Genomic DNA, 18,970 nt, shown 5'->3' on the forward strand with positions numbered 1-18,970 from the left:
GAAGCTGCAGGAATTTGCCCTCTTCTAAGCTGCCTTAGGAATGGCTTAGAACAAGGTTAGGTCAACGAGGAGGGTCTTCAAATGCCTTTGGACTGCTGACCTATTTGAAGTTGGGTTTGCATATGTTCAGGACTTAATCCTGGTGGAGAAATGGACCAGCAAAATCCGAGAAAGAAGATAACATAATAAATCCAATTATTTTTTACCATGGCTGGTTCCACTTCAGTTCATATGCCTCAAATAAGGAGCATAGGTACAGGCCACCCAAATGGGGATGTTTGGAAGGATGTTTTTGTATAATCGAAATGTGTCATTTAAAAATATATATATGCACCTATTGTGACAAGTTCTGTTAAGTTTGTGTGGGAGTGGGAAGAAGGAGTGGAGAGGAGGAGAAAACCTAAGTTTTGTTGAAATATGATGTCTTAATGTTTTCTTGAAAAATCATTAAATTTATAATACCTTTGGACTGCAACTCCCATCATCTCTGGCCGTTGGCTGCATTGGGTAGTGGGGTGTCAGGGAAGAGTTAGAAGTTTTCAGTTTCCCAGAGGGAGAAAGCATTCCCCAAAGGGGGAAGGAGAGCAGTGAATCTAATAGAAGGGAGCAGGAGGAAGAACAGGGAGGGACCGGCTGTTCCCAGGAAAGACAAGGGTTCAGTTCTAGCTCAGATTGGGAGGAGGGGAGATACAGGCCAGCTCTAGCCAGGAGGGTAGAAAGAAGAGCGGGAAAGCGAAGGGAAGGGCGCCTTCGCCATTTTGAGGGTGGCTGGTCATGGAGAAGCAGAGCTCAGAAGGTAGCTGAAAGAAGTGACTCTGAGGAATAAGATTTAAGAACCGTTTATAAGATTGTTTTGTTAATACGCAATAAAAAGTTTTATAAAAGAACAAGAAGCGTTTGTGTGGTGATCTGAAGAGGACAACAACCAGGCCTGACATGGGGCTGCTAGAAGTTGGTGTCTGAAATATCTGGAAAGCACCACATTGACTTTTACTGCATTAGAAAGTGGATGTACATCTTTAAATAAAAGCATTTTTAGTTCAAGAGAAAGGCAGGTAAGAGGTGACATGTTTATCAGATAATGCCTGGCATGGAGAAAGTGGATAGAGGGAAGTTTCTCTCTGTCTTAACCCTAGAACTGTTGCAGGAACCACTCAGGGGCATTCAATGAAGCTGAATGTTGGCAGATTCAAGAGAGAAGAAAATCCTTCCTCATGCAGTGCATAGTTAACCTGTGGAACTCACTTCCACAGGAGGCAGGCATGGCCACCCCCTTGAGTGGCTTTAAAAGAGGATTGGGCAAATTCACGGAGGAGGTGAGGGGCTATTGATGGCTGCCAGCCAGGGTGACTCTGCTCAGCCTCCACAGTCAACGGCAGCAGTGCTGCTGAATACCAGTTGCTGGAAAACACAGGAGGGGAAGTGGCTATTGTGCTCCAAACCTACTTGCAGGCGTCCCACAAGCATCTGGTTGACCATTGTGAGAACAGGATGCCGGACTAGACGGGCCATTGGCTTGATCCAGCAGGCTCTTGCTGTGTTTAGACTCTGCCAGGAGTAAATCTCCAGCATTTTAGCGATAATGTACTATCCTTCTTGGCTATTTCATTTTACTCTTTAGAAACCTTGCTTAACATTTCTCTGCCCTAACCCAAATATAAATGCATCTGGCTAAAGGAGAATCAGGAGCAGAAAGGGCCAGGATGTGAACCCTGCCAGTCCTTCTGTAGTTCTCCTTTTGCAGAAGGATCAAATGTAATAGTGGCAGAGCTTTTAACTGGACTCATAAATCTGTTCCTTTTTGCAGATTAACCACCCCTAAGAATTCTAAGAATGCCCAGGGAAGGGAGAGAGCGGCTACGGTTTAAATGTATCGCCTTGGTTTCTGCTGCAGTTGAATCAAAGCTCCCTCTGATATCAGAGTCAGAACCACTCAAAGGACACACAAGAGTTATTAATAACTTTATTTTATAGCAAAAGAATCCAAGCACATTTGCAGAGTGCAGGAGCAATTTGCACTGCTTTTAATGTGTGTGCACGTAGTGGCTATTTATGTCGTGTCATCAGTGTACACTGGTGTTTCACAAAGCATAGGAGAGGTCTCTGCCCCAAGTGGCTTCCAGTATTAAGAGTCAAGATGATGCCCAAGTGATCACTGTGCTCTGCAGGTGAGAGCATCCCCCAGATGCCATCTTATCAAGAGCTCTCTTCCTCAAATGTAGGAATTGGGCCTTCAATCTTGTGGCATCTGTTGACAACCTTTCCCCCTTTGCAAGGCTGGCCTTGATTGCAATAAACAAATCTGTATTAGAATTGCTTGTAGATGTTTTCGGTTGTTTCATCTCTCTCCGAGGGATAGCTCAGTTGGTAGAGCAGGAGACCTGCTCTAATCTCAGGTCGGTGGGTTTGAGCCCCACTTTGGGCAAAGGATTCCTGCATTTCAGGGGATTTGGACTAGATGATCATTGTGGTCCCTTCCAGCTCTAGGATTCAAGTGTTTGCTGCCCTGGGCTCCTCTGGGAGGAAGGAGCAGGGTGTGAATTAATTAAATAAATAAAAACGGAGGCAGGGTGTATATGGGAGAGAGTGTTTCATTTCTGCACACTTAACTGAAAACTGGGGGAACTCGCCAGTTTCTGTGCGTGTACTTGTTTTGTTAAGCATTTTTGTTGCAAAGTTGCAGGTGAGCTGCTGTTCATTCAGCAGAAGAGCTCTGCCCATCACAGGGCACTGGCTGGAGACCAAGTCACAGGACCCTTTTTTGGCCAAACCCCCATAAGGCTGCTCATGAACATCTTTCCCACAGCTTAAGCTTTATTCTTACACACACACACACACACACACAGCCCCCAGGGAGAGCTTGCCACTTCCCAGTCCAGAAATGTGCAGATTTCTTCAAATGATCTGATGCACAAAGATATTTTGGGGCAGTTGTATAACTGGATGGATATACTGATTGACGCTGCTCACACTTTTGCTTCCTCACTTTAGTTCCTTTGTATGGCGCTTCCCACAGTGAGCTGTGCCCAAAGTGGTTTTACAACCAACTTTTGGAATATCAAAATACAAAAGCATTTGGGAGTGGAGAGAAGAAGCCAGCGTGCAAAACATACCAGTTACTGAGGTGTACAGTAAGGGGGTTGTTCCAGGATATGGCATAGCCTGGCTTGCATAATTCCATCCCAAAAACACCTTAGTTCTCCCTCTAGAAAGTGCAAAGAAGTTATAATGTTTTCAGTCATAGTTTAACAATGCAGGGCCTGGGAAGTTGTAAATCTTGGTTTGTTGGAAGATATGCCATGGTCTCATCACTCAGTTTGCTGCTGCGGCTGCTGCTGCTGCTGCTGCTGCTGCTGCTGTTGCTAGTACCCTAACACACCCTGCCACACCAAAAGACTGAATACTTATAAATGCAGAACGAGTACTACATGGCACTTGTAGCAGTGCTGGTTCTGTGAGTCAAAGTGCTGTTATGGATGCCTATGGAGTGAGGCAATCACGGTTAATGGGGCGTTATGCAGTACCTGACTGTGTGTTGTCTTGTCTCCTGCCAGGAAAAGACGAAGGTGATTGAGCCCTTGGACTACGAGAATGTCGTCTCCCAAAAGAAAGCGCAGATCTACAGCGACCCTCTCCGGGACTTGCTTATGTTCCCCATGGAAGACGCCTCTGTGAGTTGTTGCTGATTCTCCTCCTCCTTGGCATTTGGGTCTCAGCTGCAAGCTGGTCACCTCATTTCATTTTTGCTTGTTTGAATAGTTTATTTATACCTCTTCATATTGCCACTTCTGAGCAGCACACAATAGGAACACAGCCTTGGAAATTGATGAATGCACCTGCCTGCATCTTTATTGTTGAAAGAGGGTTGGACAAATTCATAGACTTAATAGAATCCTAGAATTGTAGAGCTGGAAGGGACCTTGAGGATCATCTAGTCCAACCCCCTGCAGTGCAGGAATATGAAGCTGTCCCATACGGGGACTGAACCTGCAGCCTTAGTGCTATCAGCACTCCACCGCTCCAAACAACTGGAGGAGAAAGCTATCAGTGACTGCTAGTTGAGGCAGTAGCAATGCTTCTGAATACCAGTTGCTGAGAATTGCAGGACAGGAGAGGGCTCTTGGGCTCCTGCAAACTCCTTTTGTATTCACACCAGATATGCTGCCCTTTTGCCAGGCAGAATTGTTACTTTGGAACTTTGACCCTCTAGATATATATTGATTGATTGATTGATTGATTGTACTTATATACCACTTTGCAGGCAGATCTTGCAGTGTGGATTTGCATAAGATTATTGCAACAATAAGCACAAATTTTTAAAAAAGGTTACAAAAGAATAAGAAAAACAACTTGTTTGTATAGGGGGTGAAAACTGTTTCTTCTTTGTCTCCCCTCCCCTCAGGGCAGGGTGGTCCTTCAGATGCCCATGTTGTGGCCAAACTTGCTGGAGTTGTGGATGAGCAGCATCTGGGATGAACAAAAGTTCCCATTCCTGCTGTAGACACATCTGCATTGTAGCTCATAAGAACCTACAAGCGCTAGGAATCAGGCCATTGGTCTGCCTGGTCCAGCATCCTGTTCTCACAGGGGCCAACCAGGGGCCTTAGTGGGAAGCCTGGAGGCAGGACCAGGACACAAGAGCAGTGCTCCTACCTCTTCCATCCATCTGCAAAGCCCCCTTACAACTCTAGTCATTCTGCAGCCTCTGACTGCTTTTACTCCCCCTTCCAGGTCTCTGTTGTCGGGCGCCAGAGGAGGACTGTTCAGTCTACAGTGCCAGAAGATGCTCTGAAGAAGGCTCAGAGTCTCTTTGTCCAGGAGGTAAGGGTCCTGAAGGTGTGCAAAATAGGTCTTGCTCCTTTCCACCTTTAGGTAAAGGAAAAGAGAGAGACCTGGGTGAATAGTCCTTTCTGCATGCTCCAAAAGCACATAGAAAGCCTGCAGTGACGCCAGAGAGTTCTAGGGCACAGTCCCAGTTTTTGGAGGCAGGATGGGGCAGCTGCACACACACACACTTTGCCATAGTCAATTTATCTATGTACCACATTTTCCACAACTCCCAGGTGAATTTTAGTTTCATTAGGAGAACCGTAAACTGCTGCTTCAGATTTAGGTGCAAATCCAGCAGGCTTGGGAAGATTTGGGCCCTTTTTGAAAGAGTTGGTGCATTTGGAACTTAAGCTTCCTGTGTTGTGTTGCTCAAAAATGAAGGGTATTTCTTCTTTGTTGAACTCTGCATTAAAAAAAAGTAACTGAGGAAATTGATGTTTGTTTATTTATTTTTTGAAAACCAAACGTGTGACTTGCTTCCTCTTTTTAATTATGAAAGCATGACAATAACTGCTGAGGACAGACAAGCATAGAACTGAAAAGACACTCATGATGTTTCCTGTGAAGGGCTTTCTTTAAATTATTTCTTTAAAATAATTTTGCAAATTAAGACAGGGAAACAAGATAAGAGTCAGACCTCTGGCCGATGTATCTCAGAAGTGCAGAACAATTTTAAGTGAAAAGCAATTGATAATATTTAGCTCAGTACTGTCTGTAGAAGTGGTGGGGAACCCTTAACTTCCAGCATCTGCATGGCTTTTGGTCAGAGGTGGTGGGAGTTGTAGCTCAACACTATATTGAGGGCCACTGATTCCCCATTCCTGATCTACACTGACTCTCCAGGGCTTCAGACAAGGAGTCACCCTGGCCCTACCAAGGAGCATGCAAGGCAGAAGCTCTGCCACCCAGTGTGAGTCTATGTAGTGGCTCTGTATACAGGAACATAGAAGCTGCTTTACACCAGGCCAGGACTTTAGTCCCTCTTCCTCAGTATTGTCTACCCTGAAGCTGCTATCCAGAGTTTCGGCCAAGTGTATCCCAGGCCTTCCTGGGAAGGATGCATGCTGTTCCACTGAGCTAAACTGAAAGAATGGGCGAAGATTAAATTGTGCAAAACATGAGTTTGAGGCAGTTGAGTTCTGCAGGAAGCAAAGCACCCACGTGAATCTTTCCTGTATCTAATTTTGTAGTTCCTCATATATGAATTAGCAACCCTGGAGTACTGAAGTTTATAATCCTGGCTATGAACTTTTACCGCCTTGCATTCAATTTCCTTCACAGTGCATTAAAACCTACAGCTCAGACTGGCACACAGTGAACTACAAATATGAGGACTACTCGGGGGATTTCCGAATGCTGCCATGGTAAGTGTTTCCCCAGGGGAAAGCAGCCTCTTCACAGCCTTTCCCTTCAGTAGGATGTCGAAACCCGGATGTTCAGAAGTTCCTTAAACATCCTTCTAGCCGCCTCCCCTTCACACAGGCAACCCAGGTCATGGTAGTATTTCTGTTTCATTGACTTCATTTCAGAGGTGCCTTTCAGCCAACACTAAAAATAATAATTTTGGGGGGCAAGTTTTATATACCTCTTAATCAGCAAAATCCTCTAAGCCTAAAACCTAAAACAGTATTTACTATTTATTCCATAAGATTTGATTGTAAAAAGAATCCCTTGAATACAGAAATAAAAGAATGAAATTATCAGTTAAAAAAAAAAGATACAAGAAATAATTAACATCACTGTTCAGTAAACATCTGATTCAAACACATGTGAGCTTGGTACGCATCCGGATTCGGCTTGCATACGCAAAAATGTTTCCAGCAGGTGCCGTGAAGAGTGCAGTGAAGGTGCCTGCCTCACATCAAGTGGCAAGGAGTTCCAAAGTGCAGATGCGGCTGCTGCACAATATAAAATACTCATTTAAAAATACTGATCAGACATGAAAAACAAGTTGGCATACAATTTATCAAAACCCAACTAAAAGCAGCAGTTTAAAAACAATTACCCATACTAAAATACACAAATACAAGAGGCACAAATACAAGATGGGTGACACCTGGCTTGAGAGCAGTACATGTGAAAAGGATCTAGGAGTCTTGGTTGACCACAAACTTGACATGAGCCAACAGTGTGACGCGGCAGCTAAAAAAGCCAATGCAATTCTGGGCTGCATCAATAGGAGTATAGCATCTAGATCAAGGGAAGTAATAGTGCCACTGTATTCTGCTCTGGTCAGAGCTCACCTGGAGTACTGTGTCCAGTTCTGGGCACCACAGTTCAAGAAGGACACTGACAAACTGGAACGTGTCCAGAGGAGGGCAACCAAAATGGTCAAAGGCCTGGAAACGATGCCTTATGAGGAACAGCTAAGGGAGCTGGGCATGTTTAGCCTGGAGAAGAGGAGGTTAAGGGGTGATATGATAGCCATGTTCAAATATATAAAAGGATGTCACATAGAGGAAGGAGAAAGGTTGTTTTCTGCTGCTCCAGAGAAGCGGACACGGAGCAATGGCTCCAAACTACAAGAAAGAAGATTCCACCTAAACATTAGGAAGAACTTCCTGACAGTAAGAGCTGTTTGACAGTGGAATTTGCTGCCAAGGAGTGTGGTGGAGTCTCCTTCTTTGGAGGTCTTTAAGCAGAGACTTGACAACCATATGTCAGGAGTGCTCTGATGGTGTTTCCTGCTTGGCAGGGGGTTGGACTCAATGGCCCTTGTGGTCTCTTCCAACTCTATGTTTCTATGATTCTATGAAAATTACTTGTCTGGGTAGAGCTGCCTAAACAAAAAGTTTTGCTTATCTCACCTTCCTCTGAAGTCGCTCCATCCCCCAAGAGAGCGGGTCCTCTCTGCCCATATGCCTTTCTGGAAGCTCCATCTATGGATTCATTTGTTATTCAGCCATGTTGGGCAAAACATTAATGAATGCTTCTTTTAAAAATAAAATAAATGTGTGTTTGTGTGTGTTTTCTCTTAGCAAATCCTTCAGCCCCGACAAGATTCCAAACCACGTGTTTGAAATTGATGAAGACTTTGAAAAAGATGAGGTGAGGAGAAAAGGGTCAGCCCTTTGTCTGGTAGCCGATGAAGTGCTCTGTGTAACTCAAAAGCTTTCCTAATCATATACCAAGGGAAGCTTGTTTGCTAAAAGTTTCAATTGTTACAGAACAACAATGACAACTTTTAGTATTCGTGTGGTGTTTCCAAGTGCTCAAAGCCATTGTCCAGCAAGAAAGAACATAATTTTAAGAAGGGCTTAGTAGCCAGTTCAGGCCAATTCAGCATCCTGCTTTCCAAGTTACCAACCAGACGCCTGTATACACTCCCAGAAGTAAATAAGCAAAGGAACCATCCTTTATGCAGGGCCCAGGAGTGGATGCTTAGCTAATCAACCTACCAGTTCTTTCCTGGAAAACACCAGTTGTCTCCCTAGCCAGGCTCTAAACCTGGACATCTTTATTTTTATTATATTTACATCCCCGCTTTGCCTCCAAGTTGCTAAAGGTGGTGTACATGGCTCTCCTTCTCCCCCACTGTATCCTCATGTCAGCCCTGTGAGAGGCAGGTTAGGCAGGCAGTGATTGACTGGCCCCCAAGGTCACCCTAAGTGGGGAACTGAACCTGTGTCTCTGTCATCCTAAGTCCAGCATTCTCACTTCTGCACCACGCTGGCTGCAATTGGAAGTAGCCCCAGTTGGGGAAACAGCTGCATCTGTGGGTGTAGGAGGGACTGAGCCTGGTGGTTTATCTCCTGGGAAGGTTACAGATAGGTAGCCGTGTTGGTCTGCCATAGTCAAAACAAAAAAAATTCCTTCCAGTAGCACCTTAGAGACCAACTAAGTTTGTTCTTGGTATGAGCTTTCGTGTGCATGCACACTTCTTCAGATACACTGAAACAGAAGTTTCCAGACCCTTCTATATAGTGAGAAGGTGGGGAGGGGTATTACTCAGAAGGGTGGTGGGAATGGGTGATTGGCAGATAGCTGTGATGAGCCTGTTGACGACTCTTAACGACTGCAATAGGTCTTACAGGAAAAAGTAAGGGGTGAGAAGGTGAAAAATGGCTTTGTCATGTATAATGAGATAAGAATCCAAGGTCTTTGTTCAGACCAGGACTCTCCATGGTTTAAAGTTTGGTGATAAGTTGCAATTCAGCAGCTTCTCTTAATTCTAGCCCAATGGTTGCCATGAATTTGATTTGATCTGATTTTATAATGAATTGATTTTAGAATGCTGTATTTTTTTATTGTTGTCAGCCACTCTGAGCCCAGCTCCAGCTGGGGAGGGCGGGATATAAATAAATATTTGTTATTATTTTTATTAGCCTTGATGCTGTCCCACGTCTGCTCATCTCAGACAGAGGTGTGCAAACAGGGCATTCCCCTCCCAACCCCTTTTCATTTTCATTTTTAAATTAAAATTTTCCCAGAGAGCCTCCAAAATGCATACCTGTATTCCCATGCATACAACACAACTTGTGGCACTTTGCACCTGTAAAACACACCCTTATTAAGTGATCCACAAGTTAGTATAAACCTTTGGAACTGGCTTTTGGTTTCCTGGAGAATTTGTAAATGAAATTAAGCTCCGCCATTCTCCCACAAAGGTATATTTGTGCCTTGTTCCTCTTGCCAATCTTAATTGGTTTTAATTGGCGAGCCTTAACTGGTCAATCAATTCCCATACATTCTTTAAACTGTTCTGGAATGTTACACTAAGAAAAATCCAATTAGGGTTTATCCAGCAAGTCCTGATTCCCATTTAAATGCAGACTCATCCCCCCCCCACACTTTTTACCATGGAGTTGTTGAAAGTATTATTATTATTACACCCTGCCCATCTGGCTGGGTTTTTCCCAGCCACTCTGGACGGCTTCCAACAAAATACACTAAAACATCAGACATAAAGAACTTCCTGATGCAGGGCTGCCTTCAGGCATCTTCTAAAAGTCAGATAGTTGTTTCTTTCCTTGACATCTGACAGGAGGGTGTTCCAGAGGGCAGGCGCCACCACCAAGAAGACCCTTTGCCTGGTTCCCTATAATTTGCTTCTCACAGTGAGGGAACCACCAGAAGGCCCTCAGAGTAGGACCTCAGTTTGGCTCTTTTTCCTTGTGTAACTGTAAATTCAGAAGGCATTCAGAGAGCTGCTTCCTTTGTAGGCTTTTGATTCCACATCCCTCCTTTCACATGTGTGACCAAATGCTGATTTGTACACTTTGAAACTCCCTTGGTGGAGCAGCAGAACAAGGTCATACAAGGGACACACGCACACACACACACACAGAAATGAACCACCGGGTGGGTGTTTGTGTGGAGACATGCAATTCAAAGGTATCTGAGGTGGCTAGATTTTAAACACTAGTTCCTAATACAAGAGCAACCTCTATTATTATTTTTACCGCCATCAGTGTTTATTAAATTTCTTACCTGCCCTTCACCAGCAGGTCACAGGGCAGACGACAGCAATTTAAAATTCAGAATTGAAAGCAGTTAAAACATTTTACATTTGCCATAATAGGGTGGGTCCTGAAAAAAACAACTCCCAGGTGTTGCAGACCAGGGTAAAGAAGCAAGTCTTCAGCATTTGCTGAGAGCTTTATAGTGAAGGAACCAGGTGCACCCCTGTGAGAAGGGAATCCCACAACATAGGGGCTGCCACAGAGAATGTGGGGTATGCCACACCCACACCCACCCACACGCCCAAACTTCTCAGGGAGATGGAACTAATAAGAGGCAGTTCTTTCCCGTTGCACCTCTTGCGTTGCGTGCCAGACCCTTTTCTCATGGTCCAAAACATCTGGAGGGCACGAGCTCAAGGAAGGCAAGGATGGAAAAGCAGTGCCTGGTCTGATTTAGTGCAGCTCCTTCTTTGAATTGCAGTAACTCTTTTGTTTTTGCTCTTCCAGGATTCCTCGTCACTATGCTCGCAAAAGGGTGGCGTGATAAAACAAGGCTGGTTGTACAAAGCCAATGTCAACAGCACTATTACGGTCACCATGAAGGTGAGAGGTGTTGTATGTGCTTGCACCTTGCACAAGAGTCTGATTTTCATTTTCTTGGGGAAACAGGTTCAAAGGACCCAGGCCTATAGGTCTGGGGGTTCTATCAGTGGTTTAGTGGCACGGGGTCAAGTGGTGTGTGGGTGTGAAAGACTTGCTACTGTTTCTGCAGCAGATACCCCTAGAGCTGCCCAACCAACAGGAAAGTGGAGCTTTTAAACTCCCAAGGAAAAGGTCTTCTTGCTCTTTGGAGCCAGTCACGAGTGAGAGGAAGTGAATCAACCCTCTGAGGACTGGCTCCTAGGGTCACTCTGGAAAAGGGGCATGGGAAGAACACTGGTGGGGGAGTTTTTCACTTATTTGTTTGCAATATTTATATCTCGCTCTTCATTGAACGAAGTAATAAAAGCAGAAAGAGGAACGCGCACGCGCACGCGCACACACATATTATGAAATTGTATAAACAGGAGGACCAATAAACAGCAATTCCATCAGCAGGTATACAAGCATAATTATGAAACAAAAACCAGTATTTCCAATTTAATGAAATACCTGGATAAAAACAATCAAAACATTCAAGCAAATTGAACAACCAATGATTTTATCAGCAGTTCACCACCCCCTACTTGACTTATGGCAGCCCAGCCCCTCCCTCCCTCCCTCTCTGTCTCACACAAAGAGGGCCCCACTTTGTGCCAACAGATGCTCACTCTGTGACTCTTGAGTACCATATTTTTCGCACCATAGGACGCACCAGACAATAGGACGCACCTTGTTTTAGAGGGGGGAGAACAAGGGGAAAAAATTCTTCTGCTCTCTGCCGAGTGCCCCTTCAGCGAAGCGGCAGGAAGCGCTGCGCAGAGAGTGGGAGAATTTTCCCCCTTTTGTTTTCCCGCTCTAAAACAAGGTGCCGTTTAAGGTGCGTTCAGGAGGCTACCTTGGAAGCCTGGAGAGCGAGAGGGGTCGGTGCGCACTGACCCCTCTCGCTCTCCAGGCTTCAGGTTCCTTTCGACCTGCTCTTTGGGGCTGGCGGGGGAAGCCCACCACCAGCCCCAAAGAGCAGGTCAGGGAGCAGCGGCCATAGGCGCGCGTCACCTCTCCAGTCGGGAGAGGGTCGCGGGGGGCTGCTTTAGCCCCGCGCGTGCTCTCCTGGCTGGAGAGGTGACGCGCGCATATGGCAGGAGCCTCCATAGCCGAGCATCACCTCTCCAGCCGGGAGAGCGCGCGCGGGGCTAAAGCAGCCCCCCGGCGACCGTCTCCCGGCTGGAGACGCGGGGCTGGGGCGGGGGAAGCCCGAGCTTCCCCTCCCCTAGAACAGGACCCAGAGCCATGCCGAAGCTGCGCGCAGCTTTGGCATAGCTCTGGGAGCTTGCGGGGCTGGGGGAGGAGGAAGCCCTCCGCCAGCCTCCAAACCAGGTCGGGAGACAGCGGGAGGGTGCGCTGCGCCTCTCCCGCTGTCTCCCGAGTTTGCGGGGCTGGCGACGGGGAGGAGCAGGCTTCTACCCCCGCCAGCCTTCTAACCAAGTCGGGGGACAGCGGGATGGCGGCGTTCTGCCTCCCCGCTGTCCCCCAAGCTTGTGGGGCTGGCGGTGGGGCTCTCCTGAAGCCTGGAGAGCGAGAGGGGTCGGTGCGTACCAACTCCTCTCGCTCTCCAGCTTCAGCGAAAGCCTGCATTCGCACCATAGGACGCACACACATTTCCCCTTCATTTTTGGAGGGAAAAAAGTGCGTCCTATGGTGCGAAAAATACGGTAACTTAACACCTTTCAGCCCCACACTCCCTAGAGCATCCATGTGCTCACCTTGAGTGGTATTAATTGTTGTCATCAAGCACCTGCAGCAAAAATCCCTCCCATGCCTTATCCATAGTAGCATCAGGACAAAACACACAATGGAGAAAAAGGGGTGGCAATAGAGCACAGCAGACTTTCCTTTTCCCACTTCTGAGGAAACTCATAGGCACCAAGATCAGTGGGGTTGCCAGGCAGTGGGGAACATGTGGGATTTGCTGGCCTCCCCCATCTCTCATCCACTGCTCTTCATGTCATGAACAGCATCCTGGAAAGAGGATTCGCTAAGAGACCCAGTTGAGGGTATCGGTAAAGTTATTGAGTTGTTGGAAGAATTTGGGAAATTATCCGGCTTTAAATTAAATAAAGTTAAAACCAAGATGCTGACAAAGAATTTATCCGAAGACTTAAGAAACCAGTTAGAGCTGAAAACAGGAATTAAGGTGGTAAAAAAGGTGAAATACCTGGGTATTTGGATTACTACGAAAAATATAAACCTAGTAGAAGACAACTACATAAGGACCTGGAAAGAGATCAAAAAAGATCTGGATATCTGGAGTAGGCTAAAACTTTCCTGGTCGGGTAGGATGGCAGTAATCAAGATGAGCATTCTTCCAAGGCTGCTGTTCTTATTTCAGAACATCCCGGTGATCAGGGGCACGACGTTATTTAAAGATTGGCAGAAAACCCTGTCCAGATTTATCTGGCAGGGTAAAAGAGCAAGAATCAAATTCAAATTACTCACAGACTGCAAAGATAGGGGAGGGTTTGCTGTTCCGAACCTGAAACTATACTACGAGGCATCATGTTTGTGTTGGATCAAGGACTGGATTGCGTTGAAGAATATAGATTTGTTGGATTTGGAGGGATTCGATGCTAGATTTGGCTGGCATGCGTATCTATGGCATGACAAGGAGAGAGCCCATAAAGGATTTTCTAACCATGTTATTAGAGGTGCGCTACTCGAGGTATGGAATAGAAATAAGAGATTTATAGAAAAAGACACCCCATGGTGGCTATCACCAATCGATATTCTAACGATTAAAAAAGCTAATATGGAAGGATGGAGATGGACTTATGAAGAACTATTAGTAAGATCAGATAAAGGGTGGAGACTCAGACCCTATGAAGACATAAAAGATAAACTAACAACTTGGCTACAATTCTACCAAATTAACGCTTTATGGAATGAACATAAAAAAACAGGGATGAGTGAGAAAAAGTCCAGATACCAGGTGGAAATAATAGAAGGAAATTCAAAATTGCTATCCAAAATGTATAAACAACTATTAGATTGGGATACCAAGGATGAAGAGGTAAAGGAAGTCATGATCAAATGGGCCATGGACCTGGGGTACAATTTAGAGTACGACAAGTGGGTTAAATTGTGGAATAAGGACATGAAATTTACAGCATGTGTTGGACTCCGAGAAAATTTACAAAAAATGATGTACAGGTGGTATATAACCCCTGTGAAACTGGATAAAATGTATAAGACCGGGGAAAAAACCTGCTGGAAATGTAAATCAAAAGAGGGCGACTTCTTCCATATGTGGTGGGCTTGTGGAGAAGTGAAAAGGTTTTGGGGACTTATCTATGATGAACTAAAAAAAATACTGAAATATACCTTCCCCCCAAAACCGGAGGCATTTCTTTTAGGAATGGTCGGGGAGGAGATTAGACGAGAAGATCAAACTATGTTCCAATACGCAACAGCAGCGGCCAGGTTATTACTAGCGCAAAACTGGAAAACCCCCAATATCCCAACTATCAGAGAGTGGCAATCCAAGTTATTTGAGTATATAGAGCTAGCAAGGATGACACAGAAGATCAGGCATCAGAAAAACGTAAAATTTATTAATGACTGGAGTAAATTCATCACATACATAGAAACAAATGTAGGAAATATTAAAATTACAGCAGGTATAACATAAAGCCTGAGAGGTTTTGATAAAGATGGTAAAAAGACACCGCAGGAAGATAATGTAGGAATAGAGCTCAAACCATGTTGGAGGGAAGTCAATCAATGTCATGTTGTATGTTGATAATGTTTATGTGTTTTCTTTTTTGTGTGTTTCTTTTTTGTGTGTTTTTGTTTTGTTTGCTTTGCTTTTTTGTTACTGTATGCCTTTTTTCTTTTTTTTGTTTGTATGTTTTAGTTTGGTTTTGTTTTGAAAAAGAGCTTAAAAAAAAGAAATTAAAAAAAACAAAACAGCTTCCTGGAAACCGCATTTCCATAGGTATGTGTCAGAGGTTACCAGCATGACATCCTTGAGGTTTTCTTCTGGTGCCCATGAACCCCTGAAACCCTCTACCATCCACCACCCCTTTGATCAGGAGGTGATATGGGGCAGTACTTTCCCTCCCCCCAAAATAGGTGCCAGAACTCACCATGAAGTTGTTACATTAAGTCACCAGGCTAATCGGGGCAGCCCTCAACAGATGCCACTTTGACAACACCCACATTTACTGCCCGCAGAGATGTTAAAACCTACATCAGGCTGCCTCCCCACCTTGTTTGGGGGTCACCCCTAGTCCTGGTGCAGGTCAGGTAAATGCACCCCCATCTCCCTTGTTCTCTTAGATCCTGGTGGATGGCCAGGGCAGCTCAGAAAGGCCCTTGTTCAAACATGCCTGTGCAACGGAAGGCCTGGTTAGAAAGCTTAAAGCCCGCCACTGCTAAACAGGAGGTGGATTGGAGAAAGGGGAATACGAATTGGCCCCGTTCCCGTAGCTTGACCAACTATGGCTAGGAGCAAGGCAGAGTCGTAGATCTGGCCAGCTTCTGTTTTGACTTGAAATGTTCATTTCGGCTTCTCAGAAGTACACAAAGGCAAGACGCAGGTACAGGGAGCATTTGCCTGTAATGGCACCAACCTGAGGGGTGCTGGAACTGTGCTCTGGTGCTCCCTCAGCTGAAAAACAGCACGGGTGCTTGTGATGGGGGCATACCTTTTTCTCCCTATAGCTGAAGGAGAAAGTTGGAAGGGTGAAGCTCTTTCCTGCTTCCTCTTACAGCTCTATGTGTTTTTTGAGGCACAGATTGATTCTCCTGGCTCTGACCAAATTGCTTGAAAAAGTGTGCTCATGCTCTTTCTGTATCTCAGTGGAGCAGGGGAGTTGGTCTGGCAGGGGCAGAGCGGTGTGTTGCACCCACAGTACGAGCTCAAGAACCGAACTGTGCACACAGGCCTGGAAGGCAGGAGATCTGTGACTAACATCGGACTCGGCTCTTGAATCTTTGGACTGCAGGCACAATGGTCCTGTCAAGTGGCAGGTGTTCCATTCAACCTCCCTAGCTAGTAGCGCACATTTTGCTGCAGAGCTGCTGAGGTTGCTAATTTAAAAAATAAAATAAAACCAATGTAGTCACTTCCAGCCATCAGCAAATGAAGCTGCAGGTTTGGCTAGCAAGCAATTGCCTACTAGGAGAACTGCACAACCTCTTCCAGTTTTAGCACTCCTCTCCAAGTCCTGAGCCATCCAGCACAGTATTTTTCCATTTAGGAAGTGGATGGCGCTCACCCCCTCCCCACCTTGCAGCTCTTGTAAAGAGACACCCGCCTGATCCTGAAGGGGGTGTCTTGCTTCCACGGGTGGCATGGAACTCCAGTGGCCCCACACCAGTGCTGGGTGGGACCAGAATCAAAAGCGGAATGCGTAATACATATATTTTACTTCTGTACATTATGCTAGTTTCTACACACTCAACAAGCCTCTGCCCTCCATCCAAGCAAGTGGAAGGAATTGTGAGAGTTCAAGGCTGGATAGGTTTGAAGGGCTGCATTAGACCCCCCCCCCCCAGCTCTAAGGTGTGTCCCATCCAACTATAGAGAGACATGGCACCCAAACTCTCCTTCTGGTGCTGAGGCCTGTGATGCCACAGGAAAGTTGCAGATTGTCAGTGCTGGAGAACAAATTTCAGCATGCAGACTGCAGGCCAGTGCAAAGCTGTTGCCCAGTTGCAGGAAATGCAAGAGCTGGTTTAAGTGTCAGGACTGCCCCCGCCTTCCAAAGCTAAGCAGCAGATCAAAGCTCTCAAGTCTGTGTTGTTCATTAAAACAAGGGGTGCTGGTAGGGAAACAACAGCTCAGCTTTACAGAATCTGTTGTGATTGTGACAATAGTGCTAAAGAAATTGATCTTCCACTGTGCCAGTGAAGCAGAAATATAATTTCTTGGTTCTTCTCTCCCCCCCTTCTTTTGCAACGGTGAGCAGGTGTTCAAGAGAAGGTACTTCTACCTGACACAACTTTCTGATGGCTCCTACATCCTAAACTCCTACAAGGATGAAAAGGTCTCCAAGGAATCCAAAGGCTGCATCTTTCTGGATTCATGCATTGATGTCGTGCAGGTAAACGCTTGCAAAGCATGGGGAAGTGTTCCAACCTGTGAATCCTCCCCACACACAGTTTTGAGTGGTACAGGCCAAATAAAGGTTGACCACCTCAGTGGAAACCACAGTCCAGAAAAGGGGAGCCTGTTGCTCTCCAGCCACCAGTCAGCATGGCCAGTGGTCAGGGCTAGGGATGGAAGGATCTGTCAGTGGCTGTTCTCTCCATTTCTCATTTTTTTCAATCTTAAGTTGCCCAGGTTTCTGTAGCAATTTGCATTTAAAAAGAAGCACCTCATGAATGTTTTTCAGCATTTCTCCAGATCAACACATTTTTGTCAGCAGTTTTGATTAATGTACCCATTTATGCAAGCGGTTTCTACAATGTATTTTTGTATGCTATTTTCACTGCTATATTCATTTTTTATACACATCTTCCCCACCAATATATGGGCATTTTTGTAAATGTTGTTTGGTTTGAGAACTGCAAGATTCAGATAAGTGTGAACTGCAAAGGTAGGCTGTGCTTCCGTTACCATACAGTTCCTGAAAGTGCAGTTTTGATAAATTCGACTTCAAATGCAAACTGAATCGAACTTCTACCTGCTTCCGTAGTCAAGACTGACAGGAGCTGTAACCCGACTCCCAATCTGGGCTCTGGAAGGTGCTTCTAATTAAACAGCCACCTACCTATAGACAGTCTCTATCGCTCCCATAGACAGCAAAAGGAGTTCAGCACCTCCTACTGACTTAAAAGCACACTAAGTTCTGCCCATCTTCCGGCAGTGCCCCAAAATGCGGCGCCACGCATTTGAGCTCAAGATGCTGGACAAGTACAGTCACTACTTGGCAGCTGAAAGCGAGCCGGAGATGGAGGAGTGGCTGGTCACCTTGAGGAAGATCATCCAAGTCAACGCGGAGAGCCTGGTGCAAGAGAAGAAGGAGGCTGTGGAATCCATTCCAGGTTTGTTGGTGATAGAGATGGCACCTACGCGCAGTGGGGTGGGGGAGAGCCTCGGACCTGGTGGGGAAATGTGGCCCTTGGGGCCTCCCTGCCTGACGCTTGTGACCACCCAGAGGTTGCACCCTTCACTGGCCCTGTAGCTCCATCTGTAGAGCATGAGACTCATAACCTCAGGGTCATGAGTTTGAACCCCACGTCCGGCAAAATATTCCTGCATTTGCAAGGATTGGACTAGATGGCTGTCATGGTCCCTTCCAATTCTATGATTCTTTCCTGTTTGGCTGGGTGCAGGACAGAGGGGTGTGTAGAATCATAGAACTGTAGAGTTGCGAGGAACCCCAAGGGCCATCTAGTTTTGCAAAGCAGGAAACTAGCCTACTGTGCAAATGTAAAAATTACATTTGTTGCCCTGCCCACCTTTGCTTCTGGCCATGGCCACCACCAGCTAGTTGCCCCCTGGAAAATTAGTTACTCTTCTTATTCTGAAGAAACCTCTCCTTCCCTTCTTTAAGGTATTTTCCCAGAGTTGTTGTTTTTTTTAATGGGATTCTGATACATAGCTGATTTCCCTATAGTTTGCAAAAGCTGTGACTTTAGTCTGTGCCAGGCTCCCAGCTGTTTCCTCTGCCAAGTGCCATTTGGCCTTTAAGTCAATGGTTATTGGGAGGTATTTTACTTTCTGAAGATAGATGGAGGCATGCTTTAGGAAGAGAAAGCTTTGCTTTCACTTTCGTCTCTTGGAGAGAGCTCACTGCCTTCTCTCTACCCACCCATCCCTTCCACAGCAGCTATCCTTATCAACAAATCTTGGAGGAGAACATCTGCCCTACATGCAGCTTGGGGGAGAACATCTGCCCTACGTGCAGAAGGTCTAAAGTTAAATTCCCAGCATCTCCAGGCATGGTTGGGAGAGGCTTCCTGTCAGAAACCCTGAAGAGCTTCTGCCAGTCAGTGCAGACTGAGCTAGGTAGACCCTGTGGTCTGGTTGAGTATAAGGCAGTTTTCCATGTCTGCCTTGCTCCTTCCCCACAATAAATCCAAGTGCCCTATAT

The 18,970-nt window shown here is 45.8% G+C and overlaps 1 protein-coding gene across 4 annotated transcripts in view; it reads left to right on the forward strand.

Moving 5' to 3' along the window:
• Positions 1 to 18,970, forward strand: part of DOCK11 (dedicator of cytokinesis 11) — a 163,748-nt gene that overhangs the window by 21,009 nt on the left and 123,769 nt on the right. For all 4 annotated transcript variants that reach the window (XM_079962611.1, XM_079962609.1, XM_079962608.1 and 1 more), the window contains exons 2-8: positions 3,555 to 3,671; positions 4,732 to 4,821; positions 6,112 to 6,194; positions 7,809 to 7,878; positions 10,740 to 10,835; positions 16,841 to 16,975; positions 17,741 to 17,918. In XM_079962611.1, coding sequence (XP_079818737.1) covers positions 3,555 to 3,671; positions 4,732 to 4,821; positions 6,112 to 6,194; positions 7,809 to 7,878; positions 10,740 to 10,835; positions 16,841 to 16,975; positions 17,741 to 17,918 — 769 coding nt within the window. The remainder of the gene's footprint in view (positions 1 to 3,554; positions 3,672 to 4,731; positions 4,822 to 6,111; positions 6,195 to 7,808; positions 7,879 to 10,739; positions 10,836 to 16,840; positions 16,976 to 17,740; positions 17,919 to 18,970) is intronic.

Source organism: Podarcis cretensis, assembly GCF_951804945.1.
Source record: "Podarcis cretensis genome assembly, chromosome: Z".
In the NCBI taxonomy this organism is placed as follows: Eukaryota; Metazoa; Chordata; class Lepidosauria; order Squamata; family Lacertidae; genus Podarcis; species Podarcis cretensis.